General features: G+C 46.1%; 1 protein-coding gene across 7 annotated transcripts in view; it reads left to right on the forward strand.

The window, feature by feature from the left end:
• ERGIC3 (ERGIC and golgi 3) overlaps positions 1 to 20,840 on the forward strand; it is a 71,752-nt gene extending 50,912 nt beyond the window's left edge. For 3 of the 7 annotated variants that reach the window (XR_016444378.1, XR_016444376.1, XR_016444377.1), the window contains 4 exons: positions 5,694 to 5,830; positions 16,930 to 17,233; positions 17,342 to 17,397; positions 18,026 to 18,109. Coding sequence is in view for 3 of the 7 variants with exons in the window: in XM_090064160.1 (XP_089920286.1) it covers positions 5,694 to 5,830; positions 17,342 to 17,397; positions 18,026 to 18,105 (273 nt within the window). In the remaining 4 variants the exon portion in view is untranslated. Of the gene's footprint in view, positions 1 to 5,693; positions 5,831 to 6,649; positions 17,234 to 17,341; positions 17,398 to 18,025 lie in introns of those variants that run through there. The other 4 variants (XM_090064160.1, XM_090064161.1, XR_016444379.1 and 1 more) reach the window with 3 other exon arrangements.
• Positions 20,841 to 21,407: the final 567 nt, after the last annotated feature.

Raw genomic sequence — 21,407 nt, forward strand, 5'->3', positions numbered from 1 at the left:
GTCTTCACTAAGGATTTTTCTGTCGGGGTATGCTCCCCCTAGCCTTTTCCCAATGAAGGGTAACCCACAAGGTGGTGGTAGCTAAGGTTTTAAAGCACCCTATATTTTACCCTGCCCTTTCCCCAGGGTGGTTGTTATGCGGCATTTTGCAGAAACTACCCCACTGCGAGTAGTTCCACCACACTAACCATACCCAGGAGGGTGGGAATTTCAGCTCATGCCCAGGACCAGACTCTCCAGTCTCCTGCTCTGATCTTCTTCACTTCTCTTGTGCACAGTTTCTCACTTCTGTGTTTCCTGACCTCTCCTCAGGCCAGATGAGATCACAGGCTCCCAGCTCTGGCAGCTTTAATAATGGTCTTTTCTCTGTGCCCCTTCTCTGGACTGCCAGATCACTTTGTTTTCTAGGGCCCTGCAGATCCTTCGCCAGATCTTTCTCTCTCTGTCTCAACTCCCTTCAGAGTCCCTAGACTCCATCCAGCTCTATTCTTTCCTGATTCAACCCTTCCTGGACTCAAAGTCACTAACTCTACCTCACACCTTTCAGACTGAGTCTCTGGCTTTCATGCTCTCACAAATTCTGGCTGGGTTCTGCTCTTTAGTACCCACTCTCAATTCTTCTCTGTGCTCTGTGAGTCTGTTTTCAACCCCCCTTTAAAGAATCTCTCTCATTCTTCAACAGGTTTTTCCATCTAGCAATTCTCTTTCCACTCTGATGGCAATACTTTCTCCAGGAGATCTCTCTCTAGCAGCTATCTGGAATACTACACTCTCTTCTGGGTCTTACCTAACTTCCAGCTTTCCTTTCCTTTACTAAATCTTAACTGTATTCTTTCTGGTCTCCTCAGTGGCTCTTCTTGCCTTGCACTCTGCAAACCAATGCATCCAGCAGATCTTGATCTTCCTCTCACAGCTTGTCAGTTCTTACAACGCACACGCAATCCAGCAAGCTTTGTTCTGGGACCGAGAAAGCTTCCCCTGAAAGACTGTTGATGGATTACAAACCACACACAATTCCCTTGGAAAAGCTCTTCCTACCTCCAAAAGGAGCCCCCCAAACCATGCATCCCTAAATTAAAAGAACAAGACATGCCTCTGATAAGCTCATTCTTCCTCTGCCCAGAGTAACTCTGGACACTGATCTCTGTTTACACAGCTGTACCTGAGGTTTCCCAAAACAAGCTGTTACACTCCTATAACAATCTTTTCTAGGCTCTTCACTGTTCAGGGGGGTGGGGGACACCAGGTTTTGCCATCACTTTCCAATCACAATTTCTCTGCCACTGCCTGAGCAGGAGTCCTGTAATATACCCTGTCTCTTTCTGTGTCCTCTGCTGTCTCTATTCTGCCAGGCACAAAGAATCCCGAAGTATGTGTCTCACATTCCTCTAACTGTCTCTGATCTCTCTGAAGCTGTACTGCCTGGATAATACTTTGCCTTGCCATAACCTGCACCTGTAAGCTACCTTACAGACTCCTTAGAAAACACATAAGACTGCTGTTGTAACCATCTACAAAAGACTGTAACCCTTCCCAAGGATCCTGGACCCTTGCACTCCTTGATCCTGGATCCTGCACCCTTGAACAGAGTCAAAGGACCCTGTTCATTCACACAGCCTTTCCAGCAGAGAGATGACTTTTTCTGCCTCTAACTTCCTATTGCAAACACAACAGAAGGTTCTTATTTAATCCTAAGCAGACCACAGCACGTAACCAAGTCCACAACTCTGCCTGACCTAGGCAAACAAAGTCTCCCAGTCAGCAATAACAAACAACCTCTCCTGCACAAAACTTACAACCCTGGTCACTATTACCATATAGCTCTACCTTACTACAAGTCCGAGCTAACCCCTCTAGAGAGGGTCACTCTGTACCAACAAAATCCCTGATCAGTCAGGTTACTGCCCTTGTGTCCCGGCAGAGTGGCCAATTGTTGAACTGAATTTTAGGAACCAGCCCCTATACCATTGTCCTGGGTGAGCACAACCCTCAGATCAACTGCAACATGTGCCATTTGATAATAGATGAGTTTACTGATGCAGTATGATAACAAAAAGCAACAGTACAAACAATCAAACAATTATATATCTACCAGTCCTAGGGCTGTCATCAGAGTCGAGGTACATCTGACCAGGATGCAGTCTTCAATTCTGAGGCTGTCTCTTAGGTGTCATCAGACTGGAGGTGGGATTCCGAGGCTCACAGCCCCCCCTGTAGTGGGGTACATGAGATGGGCTGCTGGTATGCCCTCTGTCCATGGTGGCCTTGGGGATGCTCCCTGGGGAACGGGGACAGGGACCCTCAAGTCTTTGCTTTTGTCTTTGGTATAACAGCCATCTGCAAAGCTTCAACAGACAGCTGGCCCTAAGGATTTTTTAACTGCTTAACCTGTTTTTCTAGATGTTAATACATTCCTATACTCCTTACAACCTTCTATTCAGATACCACCTCTGTTTCCATACTTTAAAGTCCACTTGCTTTAAGTCACACAATTTATCTTAAAATCCACGGTCACCAACCTTACAACACCTAAATTTCACTTCTAACCCTTGGGTACGACTACAGCCAAGGATTAGTGGTAGGAGCAGAGATCCTAAACTCCTTCTCTAGTACCTTGGGTAGTCTACAGCTGAGAGACATCCATAAACTTGTTTCCATAAACTTGTTTCTAACTCATGCCTTCTTTCCCCTAACAAAAACATCTCTGAATCTCCTAATTGGCAAGAATCCAACTTCTCCCATAAACTCGAGGAATTCTACGGCCCAAGTTGTGTACACCAAAAGAACAATAAACATGGAGCTTCCTCTGTATCACTCCCTTTTCACAGTTCTCCACCACTTAAATATTACGCAAATTGCCAATTGCTCAAATCATAAACGAGACCTTATGAAGGGGATAAGGCGAAGTCCCATGCTTATTGATTAAGCTGTTAATACACGCACCACATTAATTCCCCAATTTCTGTTCTCTGCTGGTATACATTACCAGTCTTATTGGTGCTCAAGTCAACTTAGTGGCCAGGTAAGGTGATCACAAATAGAAGCTGGGCTCCTGCCGGTTCATCTTGTCAGATGAATCAGTGCTTCAGGATGATATGCAGAGCAAGACCCAAAATTGGTATGTCTTGCCCCATCTTTTTATAGTCTTGTCAATTCACCCAATCCTCTGGACTTTTGCTGCGTTATCACTCTCTTCTTTCTTGAAGGTTGATTGCTGTTGTTTTCTGACTGTTCTGGGGTGGATTCTTCTTGTTTGGTCGTTTATCTGTCTGTGTTCTTCAGCCAGTTGCCAGCTGATGTTTTCCTTTTCCACAAACATACTGTCACCCATACAGCATACAGAAGAATAAAAGGTTGAGCACTTATGTCAAGCTACAGAGCAATACAAAATGGAGTTTCTTAAGGCAATGCAAAACTCAAGAAAATACGTAACATTAAAAGCAATAGGCAAAAGTCTATGTCCATGTTATTTACCTAACATCAAGCATATTTATGCTTTTTGCATAACAATGTTACATGTGCCTTTGCACAATATGATGGTCCTCCTGAAAATAAATTTCTTATCTGAAGTGTTAAATATTCCCTTTATAAAGCGCACAACCCTTTCTACCAGTCTCATTTTAAGGCCAAGTGGAAGAGAGTCTCAGTTTGGGTGACCAAACTGCCAATTTTGCTATTAGTAGTTCTAATTCTGATTGTTCTGGACTTTCTGCTTTTCCTAATGTGGTCTGTGCTCTCTTATCAGTCACATCACAATACACAGATAGCAGCTATTTTTGCAAATGACCTGTCAGTACAGGCTTGTAGTGTATTTACTCACCCTTCCATGCTGAAATTTCTAAAAGGCCTCTTTATCATTTTCTGCCAGTCAGGTCTTCCTTTTTTGAAACCCCTGCTTGATTCTAACTGGATTGATAGGAGTGCATACACAATTCGAAACTTTGTTAAAGTGCTGCCTGTATTCACCTGTCTTTGAAGAGAACATTTCCTACATTGATCAGAAAAATCAGTGAAATACAAGTTCTTGTGCTGAGCCATCCACACTATATTCCAGGGGTAGCCAGCCTGCAGCATGCATGCTGTAAGTGGGACATGCCACTGGTTTGTTTGGTACGTAGAAGATCTGTCAGGGAGCAGGGAGAACAGTGCAGATAAGGCAAGGAGGGGAGCAGAGCAGTGGATCAAGCAGGGGAGGGTGATGGGAGTAACATTTGAGGAGGAGGTGAGGCTTACTTTGTGGCATGCTAGCCAAAAAAGGTTGTCCCCCACCGTTCTACTCCATAAAGACAACTTTGTCCATAGGCCCAATGCCAGGCTTTTGCGTAAGGTTGTCTCAGACTTTCACTTCAGTCAGTTTGAACATGTTCTCTTATTTGTCATGAAATTGCACTCTAAGCTAGATCGAATTAATTTGCACAGCTTAAATACGAGGGCTTTATCCTTTTATTTATAGAGAACAAAGTCATTTAGGACACATTTGGAACTGCTCTTGGCTTTCTTACAGTAAGATGAAATGCTGCCTCCAGTCAGAGATTATCCAATAGGATTTCAGACTGCATCAAGATGTGTTGTGAGGTGACAAAAAAGACCTCTAGGTCACACCAGGGTTCATTCCACTAGGGTGCACACAATAATTGCAACTCTCTTGGCTAACATTCTGATTTCTGAAATATGTAGTGCGTGGGGCTGCATGAAGCTTTGTTAGCATGTTCATCTCATGCTGCTCCACTACTCCTGTTCAGGCTTCTAGATCAGATGATACATTTGCAATTAGAGATGTCTTATAGTCCCTCCTTTTGTCAGGAGAAATTATTTTAGTCATCAAGAGCAAAATATAGGTGGACTGTCACTTGAAAAAAGAATGGTTACTTTACCTCACAGTGACTGTGGCTCTTTGAAATGTGTTGCCCATATATATTCCATGACCTGCCCTCCATTCCTACAATGGTGGTATAAAATGATTTTGGTAATAGTGGGAGCCTTGTCCCACCAGCCAGTGTCCAGAACATTGGGAATATAAGGTCTTAAGAGCTTTGACAGTTGTGCATGTCTCATTCTAAAGATCTAATAGCTGGGAGTGTAAATTGTGCTAGAGTTGGTCTTTAGTAAAGAAGCATTAGGACTGACAGTACCTTTAGGCACATGCTACAAATTACAGTCCATACAGGCAATGTTTGTTACCACTGCTGCTTGTTATACACCCCAGGCAATTATACAATTATGTACCTGCGCAATTTTGTGCATGAAACGTATGACTGAAAATAATCACATAATGTTGCGTAATTCCCTGGGATGTAGCTGGTGAGTGGGATGGGGAGCTCCTGCCTGCAGGGGGCATGGGGAGTAGGCCCCCCACCACCACATGCCCCTCACCCCATGGGGCACAGGAACCACCAGCAGCAGGCTGAGGCCCTGGTAGCACATGACTAGTAATCCTGGGGACTGAACATGGCTCCCACCTACAGTGCTGCAAGCTCCATGTGCTTGCACAGAGTCAACCTGAAGGTACACCCTGCACTCCACCACATACAACTACCTGCATATGGTTCTAAAGAATGTTCAAATAGTGTTATATTTAGTTTAATTTTTAAAAAAAAAAGTAATTTTGCATAATTTTGAATTTTTCTATGGATAATTCCCTGGGGTATATTGATATTAATAAAATAAATGTTCCCATGTCTGTTTCTTGCTAGGTGGTGAGGACTAACCAGTTTTCAGTTACCCGGCATGAGAAAATAGCGAATGGACTCATAGGAGACCAGGGCCTCCCTGGTGTATTTGTGCTTTACGAGCTTTCTCCTATGATGGTGAAACTGACAGAGAAACACAGGTGAGGGAAATGTTCACTCCCATTATTTACCTTACTTCCAACTCGTCTACTTGCATAGCCTCAAACTCTTAGGTCATGCAACACACTATGATATCTGTATGTTGTATATGACAGAGTATCATCCATGATAGACATTTTCTTTAGCACATCCATTTAATTAATGGTAGGAATAGGACAAGCAGTTGCACAATGAAAGAGCAAATCTTTCTAACAGTGGGCAAAAACAATCAGGGCTTGTGGAAGAGGTGATATCTTTTATTAGACCAAGACTTTTGCAGAAAAAGATCTTTAACTGCAAGCTTTCAGGCACAACAACCTTCATCAAACATCACAGAAAAGATTATAAAAGTTCTCCTGGGTAGAAATGAAAGTTCATGTTTCATAGGATTTCACAGAGGAGTCAATAAATGGAAAGCTCCTTTGGGCAAGCTGTTCTTGGCTGGTAAGGAGTCTCTCAGCTCTCTTGTGAGGCTCTGCTATGATGCAGATTACCTTGAACCAAGGCAGGAGCTGTATCTTAGGTTTCAGGTGGTCACTGTTGCTTTTTGCTTGGAAAATTTTGAAGATTTCATTTTAAAAATCGGCTAAAATTCTCTTTCTTCCATGTGTCAGGTATCCAGGTTGTAGTAGTACTGGTCTAGAGGAAAAAGCAATTAGGAGTCATGGTAGAGGTGATATCTTTTATTAGACCAACAAGATTTTTGCAAAAAATATGAACTTTCATTTCTACCCAGGAGAACTTTTGCAATCTTTTCTCCAATGCCTGATAAAGCATGATTGTGCCCAAAAGCTTGCAATTAATTTTTTTTTTTTTGGCAGAAATCTTGCTGGTCTAATAAAATATATCACCTCTACCACAAGCCCCGATTGCTTTTTCCTCTACGCCAATACAACTACAACTTGGATACCTAACCATGGGCAAGTCATTTAATCTCTGCTTCAGTTTTCTTATCTGGGAACTGGAATTGATACTTTGTAAAGCATTTTTTCTAATGGTTGAAAGTGATATATTGTATTTTGTTGTATATAACACATCCCCAAATATAACATGCACCCTGTTTTGGGAAGATAGGATGAAGAAAAAAGATATTTCCTTTAAAATACCAGTAAGTTATTTAATATAACAAATTATCAAATCCAAAATCCTTACATGAAATAAGTTATAAAATGCAAAAACTACATATGGGCTTTGCACGTATTTCATATCCCTTATTGCAGTATTGTGTGGTATGTCTCTACAACAGAAGCTAGCAGTGAAACACCAGCACCTGCAAGGGGTTGAGGGAGCCTGTCCCTGCTCCCTTAACTAACTCCCTAGCTACCACTATTCACTCAGCATCAGTGTCTGCAGAACAGTAGGAGTAGCTTGTTAAGTGGAAGGACAGGGATGGGGATGGGGGACAATCAGAGCTGAAGCAACCTCATCTGGTGCCGTGGGCAGAGCAGGAAGGAGGACGCAGCAGGGTATTGTTTTGCTTCTGCGGCCTTATGGCTGAGGGCACACGAAACTTGTGATCCAGACCCTAAGACTCTGGGCTTGGGCCTAACATGTAGGATGCCTGCCAAATGATTTGGAAACTACTGAAGCCCCAGGTCGGGGTGGAGGATGTTTGCTGGTAGTAGAGCCACTTATGGTTCTTGACTAACTTACAGATCTGGAATTGATTTGGCTTGGAACATGAAAAAATTTGATTTAAAAAAAATCTTGTGACCTTGGGGAAGGGGGGGCAGAGTCTGATCTGCTTCAGCCAGGGCTCCCTGCTTTCTAATCCAGGTTGTTCTGAGCCAGCGGCACCCTGGTCAGGAACAGAGGCCACTCTGACCAACCTACTGTCTGTCCAGAGCTTCTATGAGCTGTCTACAACTCCAGCTCTGGACAGACTCCTTGCAGCAACACTGCAGTGCAGGCTGCCCAGCGGATACCAAGGGTTAGTGTCCTGCTCACTGCTATCTGCCTTGGTTGGCAGCTAAATTGCATTACTATATTTCCTTGCACCCAGATTTTCAGCTTGTTTTTGAAAAAAAGGTGCAGGTTTTACACAACAAAATAGAATATAATAGATGTTATGATTATATAGAAATCAGCAAACTGAAAAGCTAAGCTTCCTATTTTAGTTACGTTGTATGCACAGTGTGTTGTATTTTCTGTCCGTACCTGTTCTGTTGTGGATCCTGCTGGGCCCATAACAAGTGCACAAAACTAAACCTTTTGTTTAGTGTGTTCTCTCAGGGCTACACATGCACCTTGTTTCTCCTTGTGGAAGGACATGAAGACCTAAAGGTCAAGGTAACAAAAACTGGTCTTCAGTTCCTTCGTATCTTTCACAGCAACTGCATGGACACTAGTGCCTCCTCCAACCTGCTAGGTTTTAGCTCAGGGATGGACAAAATACAGCCTGCGGGCCAGATCTGGCCCACCAACTGAATGTATCTGGCCTATGGGTGGCCAGCCACAAAGTCATGGAAAGCCACCAGCTCCAGCTGCTGGATCATGCCGGGCACATCCCAGCCACAGCTTACACCAGCTCCTGTCCCACGCCCTGGAAGCAGCACTGGCTGGACACTGGTATCAATTGTGGACACGGCCTGCAGGTTATGGGTGGGAATTGGGGCATCTGCCTGGGTCCACAGTTAACACTGCTGCATCAGCTCAATCACCCCAATCCCATCCCCCTTGGGAAGAAATACAGTTTATAGCCTTATTTTTTGTGGAAATAGACTTCTGATATGTTGCATAAAAATAATGGATTTATTTCATGTAACATACAACTGACATTAGGCAAGCACCAGTTTTAAAAAAGCCATTATAACTACAATTTCACAGATAGGGTATTATTTATTGTCCAGTTCTTTATAGTATATTTTGATGGTTTGACTGATCTATGCTACCTGACTTCCATTTCTGATATTTACTTTGGCAATTAGTATGGCCTTTTCTTTTCTAAGTTATTCTGAGTTCCAAAATGAATTAGCTTGTCTTACAAAGGGAGTATCATGAGCATATTAAGGTAACCTAAGGAACAAAACATGATTAAAATTAGGTGACAAAGTTAACCCCCTTCCAGTTAGACTTACTTGCCAAGTTTCTGTGTTCATATGGCTTTAGCTTCCCAAGTTGGCACCTGGAGGCAAATGTTAATGTTGCACCTACACTTCATTGTTCCTTTTTCTGCGGTCATTTGGGTGTCATTGACATTCATATTGACTGCATTCTTTTTCTTTTAAATACTTCAGCCTTTAATACCCATGTAAGAAAGTAACTTGTGTCAAGGGTATCTTTGTCCTTTGTAGGAAATATGTCTGTTGAAATGAGACCAACATTCTGTGCTGAAATGTGTACCTCAAAAGACTGCTGTGTTCTGTGATTCCCTTCATGGTCATTTTTGAACTGTGCCTTTTGGTTCTTTGTTGGTAACTTATTTTAAGTGATTGTTCTGGCTTCTTTGAATAAGAATATAGCCAGATCTATCTGGGGCAGGAGCCACCAGGCAGCAGCTCCCCCCTGCCTGGTTGAGCATGTGGTTCACAGCACAATGTTTCCCCATGCTATCTGCTGCCCTGAGTAGAGCAGCAGGGGCAGGAGAAAGAGGAGGCACTGGAGGCGGGGTGAGCCGAGCACTACCTGGGTGTATGTAGCGGCGGCAGCCCTGTTGTGCAGCTGTGCATGCTGGCCAGTGTTGGTGCATAGGGCTGTGCAAAACGCCATCATTTCATTTTGACGTCCGTTTCGCCATTTTAAAGGGACAATGTTTCGTTATGTTTTGTTTCGAAGCTCTGTCCCGTTTCATTTCGTTAAAACTGTTTTGCTGTTTCAGTGAGTTTAGATGAAACGATGACCACCAGCCATGCCTCCCGAGTTCTGCATGTATGATCCCTGTGCCATCCAGCCAAGCCACTTGTGTTCAATCAGGGCCCAGGCCAGCATGGCTGGTGGTCGCCTTGAGCAGTGCGCAGCCCTGGGTGACAGTCTGGAGCTGCCCAAAAGCATACGGCCCTGTGCTACGTCGAGCTGGCTGCAGCATCGTGCTGTGGCACAGGCCACGCAAATACCTGGTAGCTGGGACTGAGCTGCACTGCCCCCCGCCATGCAGGGGGGCTGTCCCACAAGGCCAAGAGTGCAGCAGCTGTTGCTGGTAAGCTGCGGGGGGCTTGGAGCCAGGTGAGGGGCATGCAAGGGGACTGGAGCTGGGCGGGGGGCTCAGAGGAGGCTCAGGCTGCCACCTGGAACTAGCACTGGGCACAGCCCACACCCAGTGCCGGGGAAGATTGCTGCTGCTGCCATTCCCAGGCAGCAGCGGCAGCCTCCTCTTATCCAGCACGCAAATCTGGGGGCTTACACCCCCGTCCCCCAGTTCCAGCAAGAGATGCATGGGCAGAAGCTCGTCACACCCCTGTTACGCCTAGGGACCACCAGGACCCCCCAGCAGGACCCTGACCCAGACCCCCAGCACAGCTGGAGGTAGGTGAGGCCTGCGGCAGGGAGGGAGAGACCCCCCAACCCAGTCAGCTGCGGAGAAGCTGAGTGGGAGCTGAGGAGAGACACACTCCTACTTCACCCAGCCCCCAGGGAGCCACACAACCAGAGCCTCATGAACAGGATGTGCAAACAGGTGCACTTGTCTGCCCGGCACATGAGTTAGCGTGGGAGTTTGCACAGGAGGGTGGGTGGGAGGGCCCAAGGCTCTGCCTGTGAGCCCCTGGGGTAGGTAGTCCCATCAGTAGCCAGACTCCCAGCAGCACAATGCAGATGGACACATGCCACATCTTGAGGGTCCCGTTGGAGTCTGCAGCCTCCCCCTCTGACACATCTGAGGTCTCCACTGAGACAGAACCCATGATTCCAGGCTCCACGCAGATGGACCCTCTGGCTCTCAGCTGCAGGGGCTGCCTGGCACATTTCCAGGCACACGGGACCAGGAGCATGGCCACCTCCCCTTGAGAGGTCTGCTCCACTTTGGAGTCTCTGGGGCGCCAGATAGAGGCGCTCCAGGCTACAGTCCAGAGACTGCGTGCCATCAGGGATGGTGAGCAGGAGGTAGACTCCTACTGCCAGGCCCTTCACCCCCTGGAGGCAGAGGGTAGACCAAGCTCACCTTCCAGGACAAGGGAGGACTCGGGGATCTCCCATACTGTCCAGCTAGGAAGTTGGACCGAGGTGGTCAGCAGCCCCAAGGCCCACTGCACCAAGGTCCCCTCCCCTCTGGGGCTTTACTACAGGTACAAACCTCTTGCAGCCCCAGTAGAGCCTGCAGAGTTGCCAGCTCCTGCAGGCAATGCAGGCTTATCCTCAGCTACTGTCCCTGCTCTCCCTAAGGCCACTCGTAGAGTGGTCGTCGTGGGAAACTCCTTTCTGAGGAGGACTAAGGGCTCAATCTGCCACCCTGCCCCCTTAGCCCAGGAGAACTGCTACTTCCCAGGAGCCCATATCTGGGACGTAGCCAAGAGGATCCCAAAACTCATCCAGCCCACCAACCACTACCCTATGCTCCTTATCCACGTAGGCACAAATGACACAGCTCAGAACAATCCCACCTGGGTCATGAAGCACTACAGGGCTTTGGGAGTGGGGCTTAAGGAGTTGGGGGCACAGGTGGTGCTTTTCCCCCGGTCCTTCTGGTTTTGGGCTATGGGCTGAGGAGGCAGAGGGAATTGAGGTAGTCAGCCAGAGACTGCGGCACTGGTGTCATCATGAAGGCTTCGGCTTCCGCAATCACAGTCTTTTCTTTGGTGAGAGAAGCAGTGGTCTGCTGGAAAGAGATGCCCTCCACCTCACTCCGCTGGGGAGGAGGCTCTTCTCAGCCAGACTGGCTGACCTGCTCAACCAGGCCTTAAACTAAGCCTGCCGGGGGATGGGTGGATAACTGCCAATGCAAGCCCACTGGGTAACTACTGCATAACCAGCAGGTTAGGGCACCCAAGGGAATCCACACCTACTCCAGCCCTGGAACAGTGTCCACCTGGGAGTGCAAGAAGCCTAGGACTTCCAATGGGACACTTATGTATCTGTACACCAATGCCAGGAGCTTGCGGAAGAAACAGGAGGAACTGGTCCTCCTGCTAAGCAAGAAAGACTACAATCTCATAGGGATAACACAGACCTGGTGGGACTCCACCTATGACTGGGCCACAGGTATAGATGACTATACCCTGTACAGGAAGGATCGTGCAGATAAAAGGGGCAGGGGTGTAGCTCTCTGTCAAGGAAAGCTACACGTTCCTGCAAACTGACATTGATACCCAGGGAGGATGACTAGAGTCCCTCTGGGTTAAAAGGCATGGGAAACATGGCACAGGGGACATCATGGTAGGAGTCTACTACAGACCTAACCAGAAACAAGAGCTAGACCAGGAATTCGCCAGGGAACTGACTGAGGCTGCACGTTCTCGGTGCATGATTGTCATGGGAGACTATAATTACCTGGACATCTCGTGGGAAGAGCACTCAGCTGAATCCTATTGGTCACAAAACTTCATTACAAGTGTGGACGAGCTCTACCTGACTTAAAAAGTCTATGGGCCGACAAGATAGTGTTGCTGGACCTGGTACTGGCCAAAGGGAATGAGCTAGTCAGTGACCTAAGAACTGATGTAAAGCTGGGTGATAGTGACCACAAGCTGATCACCTTTACTATCCATCCCAAAGCTGGCAAGTCAGTCAGCAATGCAGAAGTCCTTCACTTTAGGAAAGCTGATTTTGACAAGCTTAGGAGGGTCGTTATTGAGGCCCTAAGGGACCATGACTTATCAGGGAGAGGAGTCCAAGAGGAGTGGTTGCTCCTCAAGGGAGCAGTCCTGACAGTACAAGGGTTGTCTATCCCATCTTGGAGGAAAGGTAGCAAAAGGGCACAACAATCCCCTTGGCTCAGCCGGGAACTTGAGGACCTCCTACATCTAAAAAGAGAGACTTATAAAGGATGGGAGGCTGACATCACCACCAAGGAGAAGTACTCAGCACTGGTTTGTGCCTGCAGGGAGCAAACCAGGAAAGCCAAAGCTGCAACTAAACTCCATCTGGCTTCACATATCAAGGATAATAAGAAGTCCTTTTTCAGTTATGTAGGGAGTCAGAAAAAAAAGCAATGGTAACATTGGACCCCAGCTGAACCAAATGGGACAACTGATAACCAACACCCAGGAAAAAGCCAACCCGCTTAACGGGTACTTCGCGTCAATCTTTCATCAGCCCAAAGAGACCTCCCTGCCTAGCATGACGTGGGATGGCCAGGGTGAGGGCATATTTATACCCAACATCAGTGTAGACCTTGTAAAGGATCACCTTGAGAGGCTGGACATCTTCAAGTCAGCTGGTCCTGACAGATGACACCCTAGAGTACTCAAGGAGCTGGCAGGTGTCATAGCCCAACCATTGGCAAAAATATTTAAAAGCTCGCACTCAGGTGAAGTACCTGAAGACTGGAAGAAGGCCAGTGTGGTGTACCCATCTGCAAGAAAGGGTGGAAAATACATCCTGGGTATTACAGGCCAATCAGCTTGACCTCAATCCCTGGTAAGATTCTGGAGAAAATTATCAAAAAGACCCTTCTTGATAAGCTGGCTGATGGCAACATCCTGAGGGACAGCCAGCACGTGTTTGTCACAGGTAGGTTTTGCCTGACCAATCTCATTTCCTTCTATAACCAGGTGACATATCACCTGGACATGGGAGAAGAGATTAACATCATATATCTGAACTTTATAAAAAAGCCATTGATCTGGTGTCCCGTGATCTCTTCACAGAGAAATTGGCCAACTGTGGCCTCGGCTACACCACAGTCTGATGGCTGGGAAATTGGCTCCAAGGTCGGACCCAGAGAGTAGTAGTCAGTGGAAGTGAATCACTGTGGCGCTCCGTGACCAGTGGTGTCCCCCAAGGCTCTGTCCTTGGACCAATTCTTTTCAACATCTTTAAATAAAATTAATATACATTATAGTAGATATTTAATTCTCACTTACTATACATTATCTTATATTTATCTATAATCTTTGAAAATTTGTGTGCAGCCCTCAACCACTCACCAAACTTGTTAAGTGGCCCTCCAGCTGAAATAATTACCCACTCCTGTTTTAGCTCCAATAAAACTTCAAAATTTGCAAATCACTAGAAGTGTTTCAGATCTTCTATTTTGACTACTCTAAAACAGGACAGAACTTCTCTTGTCCAGTCTCCCTGTAAAGTGCTAGTACCCACTGGATTGGGCTTCTCCAGTGGCATACTTAAAACTTGAAGGCTTCAAGCCCTGTCTATCGTGTGATGAGCTAATCTTCCTGAAGGACAGAAAGAAAAAGGGGCAAACATGCAACTCAGATGCTTGGTGCATTTGTCTTACCCCATATGGAGTTGCATGTTGTGAAATGTAAGACTTCACTTCCTAGAACAGTCATTGTGATCTCTACAGAGCCAGAGGAATCCAGATTCAGAATCCTATTAATGGATGAGCTAACATCATCTGTCTCCTTGTACAAGTCAAAAAATGGCTAAGTCTACCACAGAGAAGACGGCACCAAAGCAGACCTCAGACTAAACATCAAAACCAGTACCTGCACTTCACATGTTTAAATTTATCACTGAAAGGGGCTACTCTGAATACCAGATGGAGTTCAGTGCCCTCTTACAGAGAGGGGAAGAAAAGCCTATTGAGAAAAATTCTCCAAAATCCACATTGAATTGTGGGATGAAGAGAGAGAAGGCAGGCCATGATTCAGGGATCTCCACTCATGACCTCAACAATGATTATAGGCTTCAGGAGATGAGACTCAGACAGAACTAGGTCTCTTAGTGGTATTTGGACAGTGTCTACTGGCACCATAGTGCCTTGACAATGGATATCGTTCCTAATGAGATTTGCTGCTCCTCACTAACCATGTTCTCTATTCTCCTTATCACCAAATAGGGAATCTTCCTTTATGAGATTTATAGTTGATACCACCAAGCAATCACTGGGTTTCTCCTATGGGTTCCATCCACCACTGGCATATAAAACTGACATTGGTTCAGCTAGTGACCTGTACATGTGTGTACAGAATGCTAGCAGTGAGAAAGCTGTCTCCCTTTCCACTGCCATTCCTGGACAGATCTTGAAGCTCCTTGAAACAAGATGGTTAGTATTTAAGTCCCTTAAGGTTCAACATCATCCATCTGAAGCTTACAGAGTCTACCTTTGAACTGATCTGAGTGCTCAGTGCACTAACATGGTATTAAGACGACTTTGTTTGTGACCATTAAATCAGGATGGAGTCATTCAGCTTGAAGCCCTTATGGTTGGCCTTCTAGAGAGATGATAAAATGGCACCCTAAATTCATCCTTAAGGTGGTCTTGGAATGCCACTGGAAATAGTCCATGAAACTGCCAGTCTTCCCAAAGTAACACTTATCACCAAAATAAGTTGCCTATTTGCTGCCTATTGGTACCCTTCTGGAGAGCCCTTTAAGGCTCTCTGATCACCTCTTTGTGGCCATATCTGGTACGCTAAAAAGCAAGCAATCTCATTACGGATTACTGCCTACTGTTGACTGGCTGATGACCAGGGATCCGAGTTTTCCATTTGCCACGAAAAAACACAGATTTTCTCCTTGAAAGGAGAAAAGCACAAGAAACAGTAGGTTACCCCTTGCAGGCTGACAGAGTTCCAGCCTGCAAGGGACTGGGGGGAGCAGGAGGAGGGCAATTAGGCAGGGTCACTGTGTGCATGTGCACACATTCACATGGCAGCCAGGCAGCATAAGAGCCGCTCCTATAGCTCCCCGCAGATAAGTCTTTGGGGGCAGGAATTGAGGCCCCTGTAGTGAGGGAGAAAGGGATTTGGGCAGGGTGGGGGCAGCTGCAGGCTATAGCTGCAGTCTCAAGGCTCCTTGCTCTGCTGCCCTCTTCCTGAGGGCCTCCATGGCCCAGTGAACGGGACCTGGTGTGGCCGGCAGGCTCAGTGTTAGTGCCAGGAGCCCCACGCCATCATGGCAAGGTGCCCCCTGCACAACTGACAGCAGTGGAGGGCACAACTCCACGCCACCACCCCACTGCTGCCTTGCCATAGTGACGCAGGGCTCCTGGTGCTGTCACCAATCCTCCTTGTCCCTCGTTGCCTTGCCATGCTGGGTCTTACCCACTGGGCCTCGGAGGCCGCCAGGCAGAGGGCATCAGGGCAGGGAGCCTGTAGCTACTAGCCCTCATCGCCCCCCACCCCCACCCCCATGGGCTGCCATGGGGGGAGGAGAAAGGGGGGAGCCAGGCTCTGCGCTCCACTCCACTGCAGCAGCCATGCATCCCTCAGGCTGCAGACCCAGTTCCCTGCCCCATAGCCTTTGCAGCTGGTGGCCCCCTCCAGCAGGGCAAGGGGCTGGGGTTGGGGGTGAGGCAAAGAGCTGTGGGTCAGGAGTCAGCAGGGCCAGAGGGCTGTGGTTGGGGAGTGAGGAGCACTGGCAGGGCTGGGAGTCTTTGAGTGGGGATTGAGGGGCACCAGCAACACTGTGGGGCTGTGGCTTGGGAGTGAGAGCAATGGCACGGGCAGGGCAGTGGCATATCAGGGTTGCTCAGTGCCACAAAGTGTGGGGGATAGCTGCAGCTGGACCCACGTCCCAGTGAGTGAAGGGAGCAGGGGGAGCTCTGATTTTCCATGATAACCCAAAATCAAATACCAACATTTATAGGTATTTAGAATTAATTTTATTATAGTGATCAAGGCACTGGTAGGCTTCCAAACTGATTTAAAATTGTAAATATATCAATAAAACATCATGTTCAACTGATACCTGTATATTTAGTGGCATTTCATTTTAATTGCGGAAAAACGTGGATTTGGGGGTTTTAATAAGACAACTTGCAATTTGCTGTTCTGTGAGGTTTACAAGGGTACATGAGACAGCCCTCAGAATTTGTTAAACATTATCCACGTTGCATGAAAGTCAGATGGGCTGTCACATTTTTTTTTATCCCTAATTCTGATACAGCTGAAACTCTATGCTACCTCAGTCCAGGACAAATACTGTCTGTCATTCCCATAAGTGGGGTCCACACTGGCATATGCTTACTGTTCCTGCAGTTCCTGCAGTTCTTCCTGGTATAATCAGTGTGGATCTAACAGTGCATTTTCTATTCCCATTTCAGGATCCTCAATTATTCACAGGCTTTAAAGTGCAAAGGAACCAAGGGAAGATTCCAGCTTCCTCACAGGTGTTTTACAGGAGCACAAGGAGTTGTAATGAAATTCTTCACCTTAACAACGTATCAAAAGAGTATTTTGTATTTTTTGTTAATGCAGACAGGCATTGATGGTGAAGAATTTGAAGCTGTCTTGTTTTTAAAAGCAAGTGCATCATCTCACAAGTAGTGCTAGGTATTTGCAGAGTATCAAATTACTCAGCTCATGTGTCAGTGAAAGATTTTGACCAACAGCGGACTGGAATAAATAGTGAGCTTTTATTTTTCTTCCTTTCAGATTCCTCGTTTTCTTTAAACTGTCTGTTAACTGATGAAGTATCTGAGCTCATGGTTATTATTTATATTGTCTTATCTCTAGGTCCTTTACCCATTTTCTTACTGGAGTCTGTGCCATTATTGGAGGAGTGTTTACAGGTATCAACCCTTTTTATTTTCTTTTTTTTCCAATAATAGAAGCATATCACTCTCCTTCCACTTAGTCTCAACCTTGAAGAGTAAGCTTCTTTCTTGTCCTAGGTTTTTTGGACTTTCTCTATCCTCTGCAAGGTACCTAGCTCAGCACACCATTCGGAGCTATAGAATAATTATCAAAATAAATACTTATCTGTTACAAAGATCCAGTTCACAGTAAAAATGTAGATATAGTAGTCTAATTTCAGTATAGAGGGCAATGTAAAAAAAAAGTCAACTTTACACAGAATTTAATTTAATTACAAAAATAATGAAGTTCTAGAAAGAATACGAAATCTCTGGTTTTTTATATGTTTGAGTCATATTTGTTTATAAATAAGTGACCCAGGAGCATCTCCATTTGACAGATGGGTTATGTCTGCATTCTGGATCTTGTCTCTCTCAGTGACGTCATGGCCTCCAGTCTCCCAGGAAGCAGGATCTTTGCTTTGTAGGAAAAAAGACATTGCTTTTTCTGACCCATAGAGCTGTTTCCCTGCATGAAAGTAAAACCTGTTTGTCCCATATGGGGATTTACTTTCTTCTTTTTTTGTGGAATGTCTGGATTGATCATTCTTTTTTCTTCTTTCAGTGGCAGGACTAATTGACTCTTTGATCTATCACTCTTCTCGTGCCATACAGAAGAAAATTGAACTTGGGAAGACAACATAGATAAATAGCTGCTGCATCTTATCAAAAACTTGCAGAGGAACTAAGCAAATCCTTCAAGACATGTGTGATTCCCCATAGTGTACAAAAAGATGATGTCTGAGATTGCCAAATGGTCCTAAGCATTCCTCCATCACTCTCCTTATTCTTTGTTTGGCATTAATTTGTGGAAGAGACAGCTCAAACCTAGCTGCTATAAGGATCCATTACCCATCTAACTATGCAGACCCAACCATATGCACCCTTGCACATCAGTCATTGTCCACCAAGTCTGTTAAATTGCTTCCTGAAACTGCTGCAGGCAGCATTGCATCTTGTGTGTTTTGAGGAATAACATAACATATTGTCATAAAACACAAGATGAGTTAGAGTTGCCTTCACATCAACTTCTTGGCAGTGTCCACTAATATTTCCAAATATGTTCACACAATATATCAGACCTCTGTCAAAATATACAGAATTTCTGGGGTAATTAGGTAAGACCTGGTACACAAGATGGTTACAAAATTTTGAGGCATTGCAAATCTCTAGAGCAGGGGAGACTCAAACTGCTGTTTGAATGTAAATATGTTGATCTGTACTGTCAAAAAAACAATCTTAGCTGCTTTTTTAAATTGGGCCATTTTCAACTTCCCATATTTTTGCTGTTTACAATAAAATATGTTATCTGTAGGTTTTAGTTCAGCATGTAATGCAGTTCTTAATTAATTTATTAAAATTAAGTGGTTTTGATACATTGTTTGCACATGAGCGGACAGCTGTCTGTGATGCTAGTTTGGTCTTTGGTTTTTTAAGAGTAACTTGTACTTAATACAAACAGTTATATGGGCTCTGGTTGATGGTGATTCCATGATGCTCCACTTCATCGCCTACTCTGACAGGGAGTAGTGCAGAATGCCTCCAGTTCCTGTCCTGGCCTCAACAAAAAGCAGACCCAGGAGAGCTGAGATAATTCAGGGGAGTCCTTACCCCTATTCAGATCCCCAGCCCATTCTGACTTACCTTCACCTCGGCCTCATGCCAGGCCACCTTATCGATATCAAGAATCTTATCATCTCATCTTCACAGCTCTGCCATATTCCTGCTGAGTCCTCCCCTCCTGCCCCCCTGCATGCCAGCTGTCCTCCCACCACTGCTGACGAGCATCTTCCCTGCCCACAGCTGTCCCTGTTAAGCCAGTCCACATCCCAAGACCCAGTTCCCAGGAGACACAGCATAAATGGCTAAGCACCTACTTGATAAGTTTCAGCACTCCTCCAGCATATTGATAGTACTGGTGTTTCCCCCACATCGATTCCAGTGTTAGGTAGTTCATAAGTGGCCTACAGTGTCATGGGCAACCATGAATACAACTGTCTGAATAACCTGGTTTCAGGGAGAGCAGGTTGGATGGGAAAGCATGAATAGTGCATTACTTACCAGTAACCAGAGAGTTCCTGCCAGGACTTTTACTCACCATAGGCCAAAACTTTCTGGAGATATTGTGCATAGTGTCAATTTCACAGAGAAAACAGCAGTAACACCATGACTAGGAAGAGCCCCAGCAACATTGCCTCCCCAGTAACCCCACCTCCCCTGCTTCCCCATAAATGTTACAGCTGAAACATTTAAATGCCTTTAAGTGCTTCCAAGAGTGAGCTGTACAGACTTGCACACCCTGTGAAGAGCTCCAAAAACAGCTCAAGCAATCTGAAATCAAAGCTATTGGACCAAGTGCTTCACTTGCTTCATACATCTGCATAGACTGCAACAGGGAATCCCTAGGTCCTCCAGCATTCCACTGCTTTATAGAATGGCTAGGCAGGGGCTGAAGGGAATAAGTTTTGCCATTTGACACCACCATTAGTCATCAACAAGTTTGGAGTCTATCCAGGCTTTAATCTGTACCCAGACTTTTGCCATTTGAGCTAATGGAGTAACTGAAAGCTGTCATAGACTGGCATCTTCTGTATGAACCAGATCCAGAGAAGCTGGATGAAGCACATTTATAGAGTGGAGTTAATATCTTTTTACTGAAAGCCAAGGACTACTGTTGAAACAGAAATCCTAGCCCCTAGATTAGTGGCTGTATGCTTCTACACTACTGATTTAAGATGCTCCTTTCTCAAACTCCTACATATCTGGGCTGTGCCTCACCTACCCAGCCTGTCCTTGGCCCAGCCCTCCTCTTCCTCACACTCTAATTACATTCTGTTTGCTGCCACCCCCTATTCCAAAGTGGTTGAAAGACACAGAAGGAGCACTGTGATCACAGGAGAGGTCCAGTTTCAATGCCCTATACCACAGGAGCCCTTCCCACCCATTCCTTCTCCCACCCAACCCCAGTAGCTGGGAGTAGCAGTTATAATGAGGGGTGGGGGCAATTATTTAAGCTCAAGGGCCACTTAATGAGTTTTGGTGAGTTGTCGAGGGCCGCAAGGGTAACCCCACCTTGACAGGTGCCCCGCCCCCTTGTTGCCATCTTGGGACCAGAAGTCTCATCCCTAAACCCTGACCTTTGCCACCATAAGTCCCTTTCCTTGTGCAGAAGTATTCATTTTGGGAGGTAGAGGTTGGGATAGAGGGGTTGTCATCTTGGAACCAGAAAAAAAAAAAGTCATAAAAAAAAAAAAAAAGTCAAACAGTTACTGTGACATTTTAATTTTTTTTCCCCAAAAAAATGTCTCCTGGTTTACATGTGTTTGCAAAGTGTATATAGAGGCAATTGCATAATAGCTGAAAATAAAATCTTATGTTCATATATTTTGTGGGGGTGGTGTTGGGGAGGGTGTGGGTGTGAGGTTTCTGTGGGGGAGGCTGTGTGGAGGCATGTTGGGGAGGGTGTGGGGTTTGTGGGGAGCTGTGGAGGGGCATAGCTGGGGTGTGGGGGATGTGGGTGTGGTTATGGTAGGGCACTCATGGCCCATGCTGGTGGAGCTCCCCAGTGGCATATGGCTTTGGCCAATTCCAGGACCTGCATGTGGCAGCAGGGCCAGGCCAGTCCAGTTCTATCGTGCAGGGCTCCAGGCAGTTCACATGTAGCTTCTGGGACCTGCTAGAACCATGTGCCATGGGGCAGAGCCCCTTGTGATAGAGCTGGCAGCCTGGCCCCACTCCTTTCTGGCACATGCACCTGCCAGGACTCTGCTGGGAAGAAGGGAATAGGACCAAGCCAGTCAGGTTCCATCGCGCAGCACTCCCTGCTATTTCCAGCAGAGTCCTGGGAGCTGCACATGGTGGCAGGAAGCAGGGAAAGCTGTCAGCTCCACCATGCAGGGCTTCCCTCTGGTGGTATGAGTCCCAGGAGCTGCATGTGAGCCATAGGG

This window comes from Crocodylus siamensis, chromosome 10 (assembly GCF_052110815.1).
Source record: "Crocodylus siamensis isolate JL-2025a chromosome 10, ASM5211081v1, whole genome shotgun sequence".
In the NCBI taxonomy this organism is placed as follows: Eukaryota; Metazoa; Chordata; order Crocodylia; family Crocodylidae; genus Crocodylus; species Crocodylus siamensis.